Raw genomic sequence first — 16,613 nt, forward strand, 5'->3', positions numbered from 1 at the left:
GTTATCAATATGTATCCTAAGGTATCAGAAAAGCCCAAGGAGGTTATTTTTTGTGTCTGGGATGCTCAAAAATTTTCCCATATAAATGAATGGTAATTGCTTCTTGCTTTACGCCTTTTATGCTTACAAAAGATTTCATAGGAATGCTCGACTTTTGGATGGGGGTGGGTGGAGAAGCTGTATATGACTTGACTTCTATGGGGCTCAATTTCCTATCTGTCAGAAAAGGCAGCTGGATTAGATGGCCTCTAAGGTTTTTTGTTTTTTTTTCCTGATCCTATGAATAAATTCCAGAGTCACCTGTGAGGGAGGGGAGGTGACAAGCTGGAGCCCAGCTGGGCTAATAGGAATCCCATGAGCCTAAGATGGACGAGGGGCCCTTGACCTCCCATCCACCGGCTCCCTGTCTGCCCTTTAGGTATCAGCCCAAGCTGACTAAATAAAAGCTTTTCTCAAACTTACCTATGAATCCAAAGATATATTTTATAGTTGGCACAAGGATGACCAAAACATTATTCAGTGCAAGAAGTATGGCTGCAATCAAGAAATGTCTTATCCAACTGAAGGGTCTTTTGGGAAATAAGAGCGTGGTCACTGATGTTCGAATCTGCAACAACAAAGTTCAAAGTTGATTTTTATCTACAATTTCAAATATTCTCATCCCTCTAAAGCATCTTCTGCATTTTTCCTTTTTCTCCCAAAAAAGATCTCGATGCTTATTTACCTTTCAAGATTTCATTATTGTGGTAAAATATACATAATATTTACCATCTTACCCATTTTTAAGCATGCAGGTCGATTATTAAGTACATTGATATTATTGTGCAACCTTGATGCTGACATATGTTTGAAAGAGTATTTTCCTTGTGCTCACTTTCTCAGCTTTCAGATTTTTTTCTCAGAGGTCTCAGAAAGAGATAAAATAACAGGTAAGGCATAGAATTTAGAGACATGGTAAAACCCTTGTTGATTTCTAAACATGTGTCTTTAGACTGGATTACGTATTAAGGGCAAGCACTGAATTAATTTATATACTGCTCGTGAACAGAATTTTTAGAAATCTGGGTTTTTTTTTTTAATTTAGTATTGTATTTAGCATTTTTGCCACATAATGTTTTAAAAATATGATACTCTTTGTATTTGCTCCTTTTTTTTCCCTTTTACCTCCCCCCTTCCTAATTATAGATTATAAATGCACAAAAGTCAAAGAACAGGACCTAATAATTTTAACATTCTTCAAAGTTTCTAGTTTGGTGTCTTGCACACAGCAGGCACTAAATAAATGTTGAATTAAATTGAACAGACAAATCCCTGCTCTCCCTTCAGGAGCCTTGACAGACATCAGCCCTATTTGGGCAGCTACAATAAGTAAGTGAAGGGTCAAGAGAGGCTCCATTTGTAGCAGCCTTTCAAGTTACTGTGCTGTAACCGGATAAAAAGATCCTTGTGGGCAGAGGGAATGCCCTGCCTGCTTGAACAGCTTAACAAAGTAGAAAATACTCTTATCTTTGGAATCTTTTAGAGGACATTTTTTGACTTATTGAAAAGCCAGTAGGCTAATTCCACTAAGTGAACACTTCAGTTAAGCTAGGATTTCCCATTTTTAGAAATGCTGGGGTTGATTTTTCTTCCGAAAATTTTACTTCCGAAGTCTCTTACTGGTGGAGAGATGGGAACTCATTTGAGAGAGAAAATGTAAAATGCATTTAGAAACACATGTATGCATGACAAAAACTTGTAGTGTCTAATGGGACATTCCTTTCATACCACTGCACCAAAATTTAAAGCCATCTGTTTAGGTTTCAAAAGCAATTTCATTTCCAGAATGGCAAGCCAGATAGTCTCTGGAAATGGTTTAAGAGTGACTTTGTAAAGGATTTTAAAAATTGGATTAGTTAAAATTATGAAACTCGCTCTGAAAAGTAGGCTGAAGAAAGCAAATGGTTTGAGAACATTTTCCTCGGCTGCCCATAAATTCTACATTATGATCCACAATTCGTGCTTAATCAATCTTGTCCAAACTGGTCTCATTAGGCTTAAAAATGAGCTTTCTACAGTACATCCACATGGCTGAAGGATTTGTCTGAAAGTGCTAAATGTATAGAATGAACAAGTAGCATGCAGGTTATTATCAGGCAGAGGTCATATGTATGTTTGGTTTTTTTTTTTGTCTTTTGTTAAAATAATACTGTATATTCAAGGGGCTGAGTTAGAGGTAAACCTATATGTACAGGGTCCCTGAATGTGAATGCAGTTTCCTATGGTCTCATCGCTCCTGGAAAGACTAGGGCCTGATGATGGAAGAGTACAGAAGGTTTACAGGAATCATGGTCAGAACAAATGGAGAAAGCTGGCTCCTCACGGCAAAGAAAGAAGAACAAAATCCCCAACAGAACTGAAGGCATTTGGAGCTGCCAGGGCATTCCTAGTAAGAGGGCAAACTGGGAGACAGCAGGCTGTGGCTGGTGGGAGGTGGTGATGGAACAGAATAGAAGAAAACCTGCTGGTCATTCTATGTTAAAATGCTGCCTTGAGAGGTGAGCCTGGATCAATAGGTCCTCCGCAGCTCTGTTTACCTATGTCAGGAGCGAGGCAAGTCTGGCCTGTTTCCCACAATGCACTGCCTGCTGTTCCACTTATCTAAGCGCCTTTTCTCTACTGACACAAACTGATAAGAACCTGGAAATGTGGGTCAGATGCCATGGGGCGGGGGCGAATGTCCATAGCAACGGCCATGGCCTCTGACCCAGAATGATTCCAGAAAGGTCCTTGGCAGCTCTAGAAAAAAACATCTGCTATTTCCAGAGAGTGTATTCGGAATAGGAGTCTGTGAGGGGGTGCTATGTTCGAATCCGGGGACCCAGTGCGAGGCAGAGTAGAAAGTGGGAACCGTCGTTAGGTCTGAACTCTTAAAAAAAGAAATCAATCCTATGGTTTAGAAGTGAATCACAGTTTCACTTTGTAACATTGCTTAGGACAAGTGTGTTGGAAATATCTGTGGATCACTACTCTATTCCAGTTCATGGCAATATTTGCAATATTTCTATGCCTATATCTAATGGGGGATCTGAAGGCAGCATCAATGAAAAGAATGATTTCACTATTGTAAAATATAAATAGCTAGAGAATCTGAGATGTGATTTTTTTTTTTTTTTAAGGTATGGCAAACGGAATGTGAGTCTGTGTTCTTAATAAACTCATTAGGATTATCTGGTTTTCTGTTTTTCATGGTGATGTGTGAACTTTACTGCATAAAGAGAAGTACACGCTGAAAATGGTGTTCACAGTCTCTGGGAAGGAAGTGCAGTCCCATAATGGACAACCTTGCCATACCACCACCACCGCAAAACTAGAAACAGAAATGTTGGGACACTAGTGAAAAAGCAGTTCACTTCATTTATTCATTTGCTCGATAATCATTTTTGCACTCAATGTGTGTCTTTCATTAAGAAGGAAAAAACTGACCTAACTGGAGAAAATAAAGATAATAAATGGAATAATCAAAGGAAAATCCATCCAACCACCCAACAACAGCAACACCTTTGTCTCTTCTTGGGTTCCTAAGAAAAAGAGCCCACTTATCATTTGTTGAAAGAAGTAGAATATAAATTTATACCTAAAATTGAGAGGTTTTAATCCTACTAGATTAGGTTTTGTTTGTTTTTATTATTTGTATGTGGGGATATCAAAGCAAAGTAAATAAATTTCTTATTGGTCAAGAGTTTCTTAATAAAAGAAACCCTCAGGAGAACCCTGGCATGCATGACTCAGTGTTTGCCACGTTGAAAGTCATGGCTGTAAGTCGTAAGGAACAAACACACCACCAACTTCTCACGCTTTAGGGGGAAAGTGTCTGAACGTAGCCTTGTGGGTTTGACTGGGACAAGGAGGCTTTTTTTGCCCTCCATCAGACCCATGGAGGCTTGGTTCATTTAGCCCAGATCCTCACCCAAACTGAAGTTCATGGCAAATGTCAGCAAGGGGAACAGCCTCTGCTTTTGTCAGAAAAGGCAGTTTATACATCTCCAGAAAAGGCAAGATTCCTCTGGAGACCGTTTTTCTTAGCAACCACTGCTGAGCTCCTGAGCCAGTCACTGAGCACATCCCTAACCTCCAGGACTTTTGACCCAGGGGAGAAGGTGGGCACTTACACAGATGATCTCAATGTAACAGTGTAAGATCAGAGACAGAATGAGGTGCAAAATGTTTCATAAATGTCAATGTTGGGTGAAAATTCTTACTTAAGGAGAACAGTTATTTTTCTGAAATTTGGTTCTCCTAGTCAGTCTTGATTCTAAGGTTCATCTCATGGAGAGGTTTCCTACCTACTACTCTTCTTGATGGTCTGACTTCTACCAGTGCCTTATCTGTCATGAGAGAAAGAGCTTCTATGGGGAGATCTAGATTTCAAATGTTGAGGTGAAATGACCATCAGTAGATGAAAGGCTGACTTCCACTTCCCATTATCTTGACACCAGCCATCAGGGTCCTGCTAGGAGCACTGCATTAGTCAACTGTGACTGACTAGCTTCATGACCACGGCCAAGTCCATTAATCTCCCAAGACCACAACATGAAAGCACTACATTTGGGGCTTATGAAGAAAACAATACAGAAGCACATAACAGATTTCTTTTGTACATTACTTTGATTCAATAATGATGGGAGTGCCTGCTGTGTGCCAAAAAGTAGTTGGTGATATCTTTACACACAAAAAGAAGGGCTTCAACATTCTTTCTTCACAGACAGTGTTTGCTTGGAAATCTTACCCTATGGTACACATTCTGTCTACAGCTGTCTTCTGCCTTGTACCCACGATGGAGCTGATTTTAGGTTTAAGCTGTGTGCATGTCGTTTGAAATACTTTCAGACACATGAGAGGCAAGATATTATTTAAGAGTAAAATACTGGCCCTCCTGGTAATAAGGATCTGATTTCATGCACTCATGAAAAAGGAATGTGTCAAAAAATATTTCAGCACACAAGCTGCATTTAAAGTGACCACAGTGTCATTATAGGAGTAGTCCTCGTATGCTGGGCCCCGTATGGAACATTCTGTACAGGATGGCGCTGGTTACTAGGTTGCTTATTTTTCCCCCTAAAATGAATGAGTAAATTCAGTATTTATGAAAGGAGAACAGTTGGCAGGAGAATGCAGACTTGTGTTTATCCATAGGTGGTGGTTTTAACTCACGCAGCCCAAATCTCTTCAACCAGCCCTGCCCTGTGATCTCAGAACGAGTGACGCCAAAGGCAAATGCCAAGAAGGGGGGATCCCAGTAGGAGTCTGGCAGAGGATGTGTATCAGTTTTGGGGATTGTAGAAGAGATATATGATGGGTAATATAACTATTTTTCAAGAAATTTAGTTCTAGCATGTAATTTACTTAAGAGGATTCCCCTTCTCATTGGTCTTCAAGGAGTCAGATGAAGGCGACTTTTGAATGTTACTGAAGCACAACACACTGGGGGTGGGAGGGAATTAAATACCTTCAGAACTGGGGAAAACTCAATGAACTGCAAAGTAATGTCGTTTTGGCTTTCAAGTTTCAGAAGTTCTATGAACTCCTACTCATTTCTACTAACCCACAAGATAGAAACTCAGGATCTGCTTTTTGAATTTGAGCCTAACAATAAATTTTGACTTCAATAAACCTGGAAAATAAATATAGAAATACAGTTGGTGATTTTTTTCCTCCTATATTTAAAAAGTGTTTAACATCTAAAAATATTTGTTATAGCTTACATATTAAATTGTCCATTTTAAATGGCTTCAAAGTGCTATATAAAAATGTCTTCAGGCATTGCAATTGCAAACTCACATCACAATGAAAGCCGCATCAAATGGGAACGTATGTACTAGCCAAGGTTAAGCAGGATTCTTCCATCAAAATGTCATGTACTTACTGGGAACAGGACAATGGGTACCGTTAACGTCACAGCCACAAGGACCGCCAGGCGTACCATGAGGAGAGGGGTGTCGAATGTGTAGACTTTGCTGTAAGCGTGTAGTAGTTCATCTTCAACTTCTCCTACAAAGACGAAGAAGAGAATGGGTTCACTTGGTGCTGTCAAGTCCATACCGACAGTAACATTTTACAAAGGGAACACAGTTCAGTGGGGAAAAAAACAAACAAAAACCCCCAGGGGTGGGAATCTAGACACCTCTGTTTTAATCCTGTCTCTGAACTTATTAGTTGTGTGACTTTTCTTCAAATGAACAAGGAAACCCTGAAGCTCATAAAGTTGCAGAAGCTAGAATCAAATTATGCAGGTGCCTCTCTAGCTCATTTACTTCATGATAAGTCTGTCTCTGCTGTACGGGAAGCCTTGCAAAAGAGGTGACAGGCTGAGGTGCTCTGTTGAAGGGGATGAAAGAGTCAAGCCCCACCAGCCTGTCCCTCACATCCTGCCAACCCCCCTCCACTCCCACCTTCCCAGTTAGCTTTGATGCAGCTTCTCTGAACCTAGTATTGGAAACCTTAGGACAAATGAACTCTAACATTTTTTTTCAAGTTCAACAATTATGACTTCATTATGACACTGATACAGACTTGATTTTTCAAGCTTTCACTTGTCTTAAGAGACTCATTAGGGTCTGTATAAGGACATGCAAGAATGAATTAGCATGATTTTTACAGGGTCTCTTAATGGATATTGATCTAAGATTAAGATGCCACCCACCTAGAAAACGTATTCATTCAGAATTCCAGACACAAATGACTGGAGATGCTTATAGAATCAGATGTAGTTTGACTTTTTTTTTTTTCTCCTTACTCCCCTCCAAACCAGACGGGGCGGGGGCGGGGGTAAAAATACTTCCATAGTTTTGATCTGATTTTTATTAATTCACAATCCAACAAAGAGTTCATGCTCAATCTAAAGTAAGTGCTTGGTTAATAGCCAAATATTAGTCAAATGGAAAAAAAAAAAAACAAGTAAATGGTGCCTCCTCCCTGGTCTTTTCCTCCACAATTTGTCTTGAATCTAACTTACTGAATTGGGAAAAAGAAAACTAAACGAAAAAGTTAAAGAGGTTTATATAAAAGATAGATTTACATTGCTAACATTGATTTGTGACAACCGGTCAATGTTAGAATCCCTGAAATATGTCTATAGGGCTGTAACAATCCTACTTCTTTTGTGTCCATTAAGATGCCATAGGCAAATTGTTTTAGGCATAATCTAATGTGTCCATAGTTGCTTTTCTTTGTTTTTGGTAGTACATTCCCAGATTGGAGGGAATTCTGTCATGTCTTCTTTTCTTCGGAAACCATTCACGATAACAGAATAGAATGGGATGAGGCAAAAAGCTTGCCTAATGCTCCAAGCCCCCAGATTCCACTTGCCTGGTAAACAAAAAGCAGGTTCCAACTCTAGGACTTTGTACTTTTCCTACCATTTGTTTGGTAGTTAGTTATTCTACCAAAAGAGCTTTACAATATACAATTGGACTCACTGTCATTGCTTCTAGCTTGAGATGGCCTAGGGAGTCAAGCCAAAGAAATCTAATCTACCCCTTAGGGAAAATAACTTAAATGAGAGGGCTGGTTTTCATAAAATATGTGTGAATTCACAAATGGTTGTAACTTGTTGGCCAGGCTGGTTCAGGTCCCATTTTCTTAGGTCAAGTGACAAAGCTAACATAGCATGTTAATTGATTATGTGTACTAGAGATCATGCTGCTTAGAGAGGGCGATTAAAAGAATTATACCCAACCAGGTTAATGATCAGTCCAACTAGGATTTGCACAAAGAGAATGACTTTGACAGAGTGACCTACCATAGAAGGTTAGGTAACCAAAGAGGGCAGCAAGCAGGTACATGACGAGCATCCCCGTGATGGAAATATTTGACACTGTTTGCATCTTCCTCCGGGACCGACTGAAAAGAAAACACCAAGCTTTGTGGGTTTTTTTTTTTTTAACTTGTGAAAGTACCACTTTTTATCATTAAAATTTAAAAAAAAATAGTGAAAGAATGTATGCCTGTGTTTGCTTTTATAAAACCACATTTCTAGTGCAGAAACATAGCTTATTTAGATTTGTCTTTGAGAGCCATGAAGGATTTGTTTCCATTTTTCTCTTCTCTTTTTTTTTTTTTTTAAGATGTATTTATTTGAGAGAGAGTGAGAAAGAGAAAACACGAGCGGGGGAGGGGGAGAGTGAGAGAGAGAATCTCCAGCAGACTCCCCGCTGAGGGCAGAGCCCGATGCAGGGCTCCATCTCACGACCCTGAGATCATGACCTGAGCTGAAAATCAAGAGTCAGATACTTAACTGACTGAGCCACCCAGGTGCCCCTGTTTCCATTTTTCTTAAGCACTACTCCTTTAGTCTTAGGGACAACCGTTTTCCTAGAAGACTAATTTATTTTGTGTTGATAAATATACTTGTCTACTGAGTGTTCAAGAATATAATTAACATAGAGATCAAACTGGCTCCTAATGTGGAAAGCGTTCATATTTCACAGTGAGAGGGGTTTAATGAGGACACAAACCTACTAGAATCAGCAAAGCACAACTTTCATGAGTCCAGACTACCAGGAAGCCTGGACAGCTTCTGAAAACCATTCTGGAGAGCACCCAGCTGCTTAAGGTCAATTGTCAGGCCTCCGAAGTGACTGCTATCACTTCTCGATCTTTGGCTAAAGTCAAGTGTAGGGTAACTGCTACATGTGATTTTCCAAGTAAACCAAAGACATCAAAATAATTGAACCATAGAATTTCAGCTACAAGAAACAAGATTGGTTAGCCAGTGTCTCCACTGTACACATAAGACAATGAAGGCCAGGTTTGGCACATCCTCGTGGTGAATGTCTTCTAGACGAGAGTTAGGGACTGATCACAAATGAACTCAATGGCTTAGCGTAATTTAACCATAATTTTTGGTCTTCATGGCTATGGTCATTTCCAGTTGAGGTGATGACATTCCCAGCAAAATTCAAATTCAAATTCCTCATGCCTGCCAAAATTCTTCTAGCCATTGGCTCCTCCTCCCCCTGCCCTAAGCCCCTCTTGTGGATCATAGGATGGAGAAACAGGAGGGAAGGAAGCAAATAAGGTAGTGCAATGAGGGGGCTGATTCACACCTTTTTTGGTTAAAGTACATCCCTGATGAGTGGAATGTACCACAAACTTTCTCTGGAGAAAAAGCCATTAATCATGTTTCCATATAAAGCACCTTTGAACATATGAAGCACATTTTCAAAACAAATTAGAATGCTAACATGAAGGCTGCCTTACTCTTTAAGTTCACTGTAGATGGGAAGGACCTCTGGATGGCACACAAAAGCAAATGCTAGGATAGGAATCGCGTAGGCCGTCTGAAAAACAAAGATAACAACGCCGGTGTAGCATTCCCAAACAGACGACGACCCCAAACCATCTCCATTTATAAAATAGAGATTCGGCTGTAGTATTAGGCTCATCACTTACCCGGGAGTTGAATACAAAGTATTTGGGTTGACACTTGTCATCACTGTGTGCTTCGTACTCTACTCCACTGCCATGAAGAGAGCCCTTGGCCTGGTTCTCATCTAGCCCTGCAGGATTCTGGTGGGTGTAATCCATCATGAAGTTCACCCCACTACTCTCGGAGTTGTTAGGCAGCATTACCATGTGCACTGGAAGTGTACTGTTGAATGTCAGATTTCCAACATTGTGATCCAGAACAGGCAGAGGGCAGGGTATTTGGAATTTCTTGTAAATCACCTAGGCCCAGCCATTAAAAAAAAAAAAAAAAAAAAAATCAGCCTTTTGAGGAAAACAATGAAACAAAAATCCATATATGTGGCTTATGGGGTAGAGGTGAGGAGCGTCTGCTGAGGATTCCTTCTAGGCTAATGGACAATGGAGACTCCCTCTAGCTTCTGCTCTAAGGAAACAGTTGGAACGATGGTTGCCCCTGAGAGTCAACAGGACAGTATTTTGCATGAATCCATCCTAAGCGTCATTCGTATTCTGTGAGAAAGGTGATCATTGCCTTGCTACACTTCATATCTTTTAGTTCTTCAAACTAATATAAATAAATATAAAAAATTCTCCTTTGACTTTTTAGGGAAATGCATATACATTTTGGCATCCATGATATTACAAAAAAAAAAAATCTCTCCCTTTTGGTGGGGAGTGGGGGCAGTGGGGAGAAGAATTTCTTTTTTAATTCCACTGGGGTCGCCCTCGTCTCATGGGTGGAACATACAGGAGAAAATGACAGATTGATGTAGATGTGGATAATTCTATAGCCTACTCATTTCTCTTCTCGGACTCTTCACTTCTTCCTCCACCTTTCTAAATGGAAGGTCATTGTCATATCACTGCTTGAAGGATTCCTTTTGTCCAAATATACATCCTGTGTGCTTTGAACATAGTATTAGCCATGGCCTTGACATTCTAACTCAACTATTTTTAAACTCATGACTGTCCTTTCCTCATTCCAAATTAGAATACAAGAAAATGGTTTGTGATGCAAGAAATATTTCATGCTAGTGAAGTGCTTGAACAAAAATGAGGACACTAATTCAGGGACTAATGTCTCATGCTCACCAACCTATAGGGATCATGTCAATAAATCACTTACCACACTGACAAAAAACACCATGCAGGTAAGAGAAAATCCACTGGTATAACCAAGGTAACCTAAAAGTTAGCAGAGAAATTCTGGAAGGTGAATATGGTATCTACAATTGGCCCACCTATTAGAATATGAAAATAAAAATTAAAAATGACTTTACCTAAATTTTTAAGAAGAGAAAGTGGAAGAATGATTCCAAGAGACACAAATATGACGAGGTAGTTGCCATTGAGGTACCATTCTCTGAAAGAGAAAGAGCGGCAAGAATATTAGGATGCGCCTGGGTGGCTCAGTTGGTTAAATGTGCAACACTTGATTCATGATCTCAGCGTTGTGAGATCGAACCCTGCATTGGGCTCCATGCTGGCCATAGAGTCTGCTTAAGATTCTCTCTCCTTCTGCCTCTCCCCACCCCACTCTCTCGCTCAAAAAAAAAAAAAAGGAAGAAAGAAAAAATCAGGATCAGAAAAGACCAATTAGAATGAGTCAACGGATGTTACAGAGAGAACATGACATACCCAGTATTTTCTTCAAGTCCCATGAATGCTCTGATTACTTCAGGTAGTTCATATTTAATGATAAAGAGGTAGCTGGACATTGCTAAAATGGAAAACGTGACAGCTTAGTGGTGTACATAGCACTAAAGTCACAGGCAAGTTGTGAGAAGTCCCGGCATTTGGGACATTCAGTCTTCTGGTAAGATGAGCATCTAATCCCCCAAATGGAAAGAAAAGCCACCCAGTGTGTTTTGTACGGCTTCCAAGTTCTTTTCAAAAATAGATATTTGGCCCTCTGGCTCTTGCACACGGACCTTTGCTAACAGTATCAATGCTGATTCTGTTTTTAATCCAGCTCTGAGGTTTTCAGTGATGTTGCTCTTTCAAAGTTTCCCCCTAATTCGTTATAAGTCATCATGGCCTGTACGGAGTGCCTGTTTTAGTGTCCACCACTTGGGCAGGGGTCTGGCCACAAAAGGAGAGAGGGCAGTTCCCCAGGTGGGCACTGGTGTTGTCCTCTGTAACCTCCCCAAGGGGCACCCAACGCCTCAGAGCATGGATCGTCGCAACTAGAGGCTGGCTGGATTGATAAAAGAATGTAAGAGATGATAGCTTCTCCCACCTTGGTCAGTGAATTTGTTTTCTCTATATCCCAGTCTCCCTTTGGCCAAATAATAAATTATACAACATGGCAAAAGTTCTTGAGCATTTACGTAAGTGATATGATATGTGATAAGTGATATGTTATCATGTACTCTTCTGAAAAATCTGTTGATGTAATCTATAAACCCTCTCCCTGGAAAAACGTGTATGTATACATATTCATAACGTATAATGTTGCCTAAAGTTGTAGGGATTGATGCAACTTCTCTTTCTCAAGTCCATCCATGCCGTGAAATATAATGCTAATTTGACACAGGGTCCAGGAAGTTAAAAATAAAATTCATTTTATTAAGTTAAATTAAAAATAAGACTGACAAGTTTTGCTTTGTAATGGGTAAGTGTGTGCTACATTTTTCTGGTGAATTTTTGCTCACAGACATGTGAAAGCAGATATCTAAGTTGCAAATTGTACTATTAATAGTTTCAAAGGATTTTTTTAACCTCCAACAAAAGTAATAATGGTGATAATGATTCCCTACATTGTTTTAGTCTTGCAGATTACTCCATTTGATCCGCTAAAAAGCCATGTAAAACAGCAAGGTATAGGTTATTTTCATTCCACAGCTGAGGATAGATATGTTTGAAAGCTTTCTTGACATGTCCAGGATCTCGCAGATTGAAAACAACAGACCACATCCAAAATATAAGATCCCTGACTTCAGGCCAGTGTTTCTTCTCTATTGTGAAGTGAAATGATTTTTACGATACCTGATGTGTCTTCTGTAAATATTATTTGGTTAATCTTTACAAAGACCTTGGCTAACGCTAAATCTTACAGAGCGCAAACAGAGGAGATATTTCTGATTAACTGGCTCAGTGAGGTACCATTCAATTTTAGAGCTATTAATTGCTGACTTTCAGTGATGTCACCACTGTTAATGTGTTTGGTCTTCGAAAATTTAGAATGATCCAGACCTGTCTGGGTAATGTCAACATTATTCTGCTAATGTTGAAACATCTGTGGTAAATGTTAATTTTTCAGGGGATTGAGAAAATTAAACTTTCTAAATGTGGAGTTGCTAAATACAGAAATACAAGTGATTTCCCTTAGGCTAATATAACTACTAATCACATAGAGTAACCAAAATGAGAGCACTTTCAGGAATGGTATATGAAATTTTTACTCCCTTAAAGCCACACTTCCTTCATGTGTGTGCATCTTGATTGAGAGACCATTTTATAGTTTACTCCATTATTTAGAAGCATAATGGTAGTTACACTTTGAGCAAAAGACAGTGCTGTTGCTTCTCAGCTCGTTGGGTTTAGGGCTAAATATGTGTATGTCCAGTTATTTCAGTTATCCAAACAAGTAAATTAGATCAACTATGAGGTGATCCTATGAAATGCCTGACAGTTTAAGTCTTGAAAGGGCTGAAAATTTGAACCAAATGTAAAGCAGTCTATTCGGTGGGAGATGGGGAGCTTATATTCTTGTGGCCTCAAACCAGTAAAATGTAGGCAACAATCCTGGTATTACTGCCAAATTCTACCCAGGTCTATAGTCTTAATATATACAAATATGAAAAGAAATAAATACAAATCATTAAGATTTGCCTGGATTTTATTTATCTGCTTACCAACCATCCATTAGCAGGAGCAGGTATAGTTGGATGAAAGTTATTAGAAGAATTGCTGCATTCCAGAAATCCTAGATAACGCCAATGATTTTATTTAAAAAGAGTTACCTTCTTGCAAGATCTCTGTGCAAATTTATTTATTGCAGCAATTGTTTGTCATAGTGAAAAACTAGAAACAATTCAATATCAATAAGGGATTCAGTAAACCCATTATGGTACATTTGCACAATGGAAAATTCAAAAGCCATTTAAAAGAATAATATGCAAATACATTCAAGGCATATTGTCAAGTAAAAAAAGGAAGCTGCAAATCAGTATTATAAGATGATCCAATTTTATCAGTAACAATATATTTATTAAATTTTGCATAGAAGAAAACCTTGGAGTAGCTATTTTTAAGGGTGACTTATATAAATATTTATTTATAATTAATATATTTATGTAATGTTTTAGTTTTTCACAATTAGCATATATTTGTCTTATAATTATAAAAATGCCCATTTAAAAAATAATCAGGAGGGCTCCAGAGACATTGAATCCGAGAACTAGGGAGGAAAGGATGTACTGAACCCTTATTATGTGCCATATGTTATCTGACTTCATCCTCACAATGACCTTGTGAGCTGGAATGTAATTCTCATTTTCATAGATGGAAAAATTAGACTCAGATGAGTAAAGTCACAGACAATGACAGAAACAGACTCAAATTTAGGTGCATCAGACTCCAAAAGTCTATTCTCTACTCAAGGGCTTGAAAATATTTTTTAAAAGCAGTAACATGTCAGATACATACAAACAGGGCCAAGGGAACCCGGAGGGACTAGTACCTACTAGTCTAGAGAAGCGATGGGTCATGGGAGCAAACAGAAAGAATGTGTGTCTTGTGGGGGGGGGGGTGCTGGGGGACTCCAAGAGTAGGGGAACTGAGTATGTTTGTTATGGTATGACAGGACATATAAAAGATAGATAGCTAGCTAGCTAGGTAGGTATGGAGGTAGTAGGAAAGGTATCAGAAAGGTAGGTAGAAGAAAGATGAGATCCTTACATGACAAGCCAAGGAGTTTAAGTTCTAACCTGAAAATAATGAGGGCATGCTGAAGAATTTTATGCTTGTGAGAAGCAAGACTAGATTTGCATTTGAGAAAGTGAATTTGGAGGATAAATCAGAGATAGGAGCAGGAGAAACTCAAGGCAGGAAGCCCAGTTAGAAGGCTACTGCAAGAGTCTGAGCAGAAACAGTGACCACCTGAACTGTGACAGAGAGACTAGAAGGAGAGGAGAACTTTTCAAGGCAGGTAAGAAACAGAATGGACAAGAGTAGGTATTTGAATGATCAGGATTAAGGAGGGAGGGAGAAGTTTAGGATGACACCTATCATGTTTGGCTCAAGAAACTGGAGGCTGCTGGTATTGTTCACTGAGAGAAGAAAGAAAGAAGAACGGAATAGCAGGTTTGGGGACTGGAGAGGAGGTGAGGAAGTAGGCACCGCTGTGTGATAATAGATTCCAGGCCGTGAAAGAAGACATAGGCAGTAGGACATAGGAATTAGGGGTCTGGATGCCTTCTGAGGGTCAAAAACTCCACAGGACCTGTGAAGCTGGTGGGCAAACATATCACCTGGAACACTATTAAAAATACACATTCCTAGGTTCTACTCTAGAAATTATCATTTAGTAGGAATTATAAGAATCTGTAGAACCAAGGAATTGGTGGTTTTATTATAATGCTCCCAATGTCTACCCAGCCAGATTTTTGCTTTAGCACAACTTCTCAGGACATACTCCAATGGGCTGGCTCTGTGAAGGCTGTCTCAAGGAACCACCCCCCGCCCCCATATTTGGCTATGCCTTTCAGATACTTAATTTTCAGTTTTATGAAATAAACTCAGTCATACATATGAAACATCAACTGTTCTGACAAAGACAGTAATAAGCACTAATGATTTAATTTTTAAAATTTAAATGAAAGCCATAATAGCATTTGAAATCAAGAAAGCTTTTATTTTCTATTTTACTTCTAGAATTCATTTGGTGGGATCCTATATAATATTTTCTTAGATATTGTTATTTTTCATTAAAGGACAGCAAATCTACTTAAGAATCCTTATTTTTAAAATTTCTGAATATAAAGCAGCTGTTTTTCTGTATTTAAAGTGCTTGTTCATTGCCGTAAGAGTTTTCTGGTTTATTGAACATTCTTTAGAACGTTTAAGTGGTAGTGAATATTATATGCCCTTACCTCCAATGTTCTGCATTGTAATGGAAACAAAAGCTCCAATTTTCCCAGGCCATCCAAATGCCTTTTCCCCTAGTTTTTCATAAATTAAAGACCCTACAATAAGAAGTAAAAACAAAAAAACAAAAGAACAACCTTTTAAAAGGATTGTTTTAATGACTAAAATATTTCTATAATTGTACACTGGAGTCTCAAATGTGTACATAAACACCACACAGAAATTATAAACCCCAAAGATGCAATCTCAGAAGCCAACACAAAATATGGTAAATGTTCTCCAGACAAGAAGCAATGGCTTCATTCATCTTAGCTCCGTGCAGCAAGTCAGAACTGTTATTTCTGTCATCCATCAAGACTCCTTTTTCCTATTTGGCTTGAACCCGAGCCAGTTGCCTTTCACTTCTCTTAGCTACCCTAATTACTAAAAACATTGAGAGGCCATGTCATTGGGGTCAGAAGAAAATGAAATGTGAAATTGACTAAAATCCTCCTATAGTTAGAGAGCAATAGAATGAACTACCCTTTAACAAGAATCAAAATAGAACATCTTGGACTTGAGGGGTAGCATACCTCCTTCCTTGGCGGTCTTTAATAAAAGGTGAACTGAGTACAGTGATAATATTGCTACAGCAAGCAGCATGATTCTGGGAAGGGAATAGAGAGTAGACAATAAATTATTTCTATAATAAATAAGACATCCTCACATTAGATATTATCATAAATTATTGCACTGGTCCTTTCAACCATTAACTTTCCAAAAGCATGTGGGTTTTTGGGAAGCTGAGAAATTCTTTTCTGAACTCCACGCATACCCTTTGCTGTCACAGAACTGGAATTTGCTGTATTTTATGTGCTAAAATATACCACCGGAAACTCCCCAATAGCCGAATTTGGTTCATAACTTAGATGCTAAATGTATGGCAAAATTAGCACATACTCTATCTACTTATTCAGCATATGGGTATATGTCCATCATATTTGTGTGCTGTTCTCAACAACATTTATAATTGAAGGACTATTTGACAAGCTGGCTAAGCCTTAATGTAAAATCTAGAAATACCGAAGCCAGAGCAT

General features: G+C 38.9%; 1 protein-coding gene across 7 annotated transcripts in view; it reads right to left on the reverse strand.

Annotated features, from left to right (window-relative positions):
- The window catches only part of SLC38A4 (solute carrier family 38 member 4), a 68,472-nt gene that overhangs the window by 5,393 nt on the left and 46,466 nt on the right, over positions 1-16,613 (reverse strand). For all 7 annotated transcript variants that reach the window (XM_081821547.1, XM_081821545.1, XM_081821544.1 and 4 more), the window contains 10 exons: positions 16,110-16,183; positions 15,543-15,635; positions 11,086-11,167; positions 10,728-10,810; positions 10,574-10,632; positions 9,433-9,708; positions 9,241-9,320; positions 7,781-7,881; positions 5,906-6,030; positions 463-607 (listed from right to left, as the gene is read on the reverse strand). In XM_081821547.1, coding sequence (XP_081677673.1) covers positions 463-607; positions 5,906-6,030; positions 7,781-7,881; positions 9,241-9,320; positions 9,433-9,708; positions 10,574-10,632; positions 10,728-10,810; positions 11,086-11,167; positions 15,543-15,635; positions 16,110-16,183 — 1,118 coding nt within the window. The remainder of the gene's footprint in view (positions 1-462; positions 608-5,905; positions 6,031-7,780; positions 7,882-9,240; positions 9,321-9,432; positions 9,709-10,573; positions 10,633-10,727; positions 10,811-11,085; positions 11,168-15,542; positions 15,636-16,109; positions 16,184-16,613) is intronic.

Source organism: Leptonychotes weddellii, chromosome 5 (genome assembly GCF_054177405.1).
Source record: "Leptonychotes weddellii isolate Sample4059 chromosome 5, ASM5417740v2, whole genome shotgun sequence".
NCBI classification, from domain to species: domain Eukaryota; kingdom Metazoa; phylum Chordata; class Mammalia; order Carnivora; family Phocidae; genus Leptonychotes; species Leptonychotes weddellii.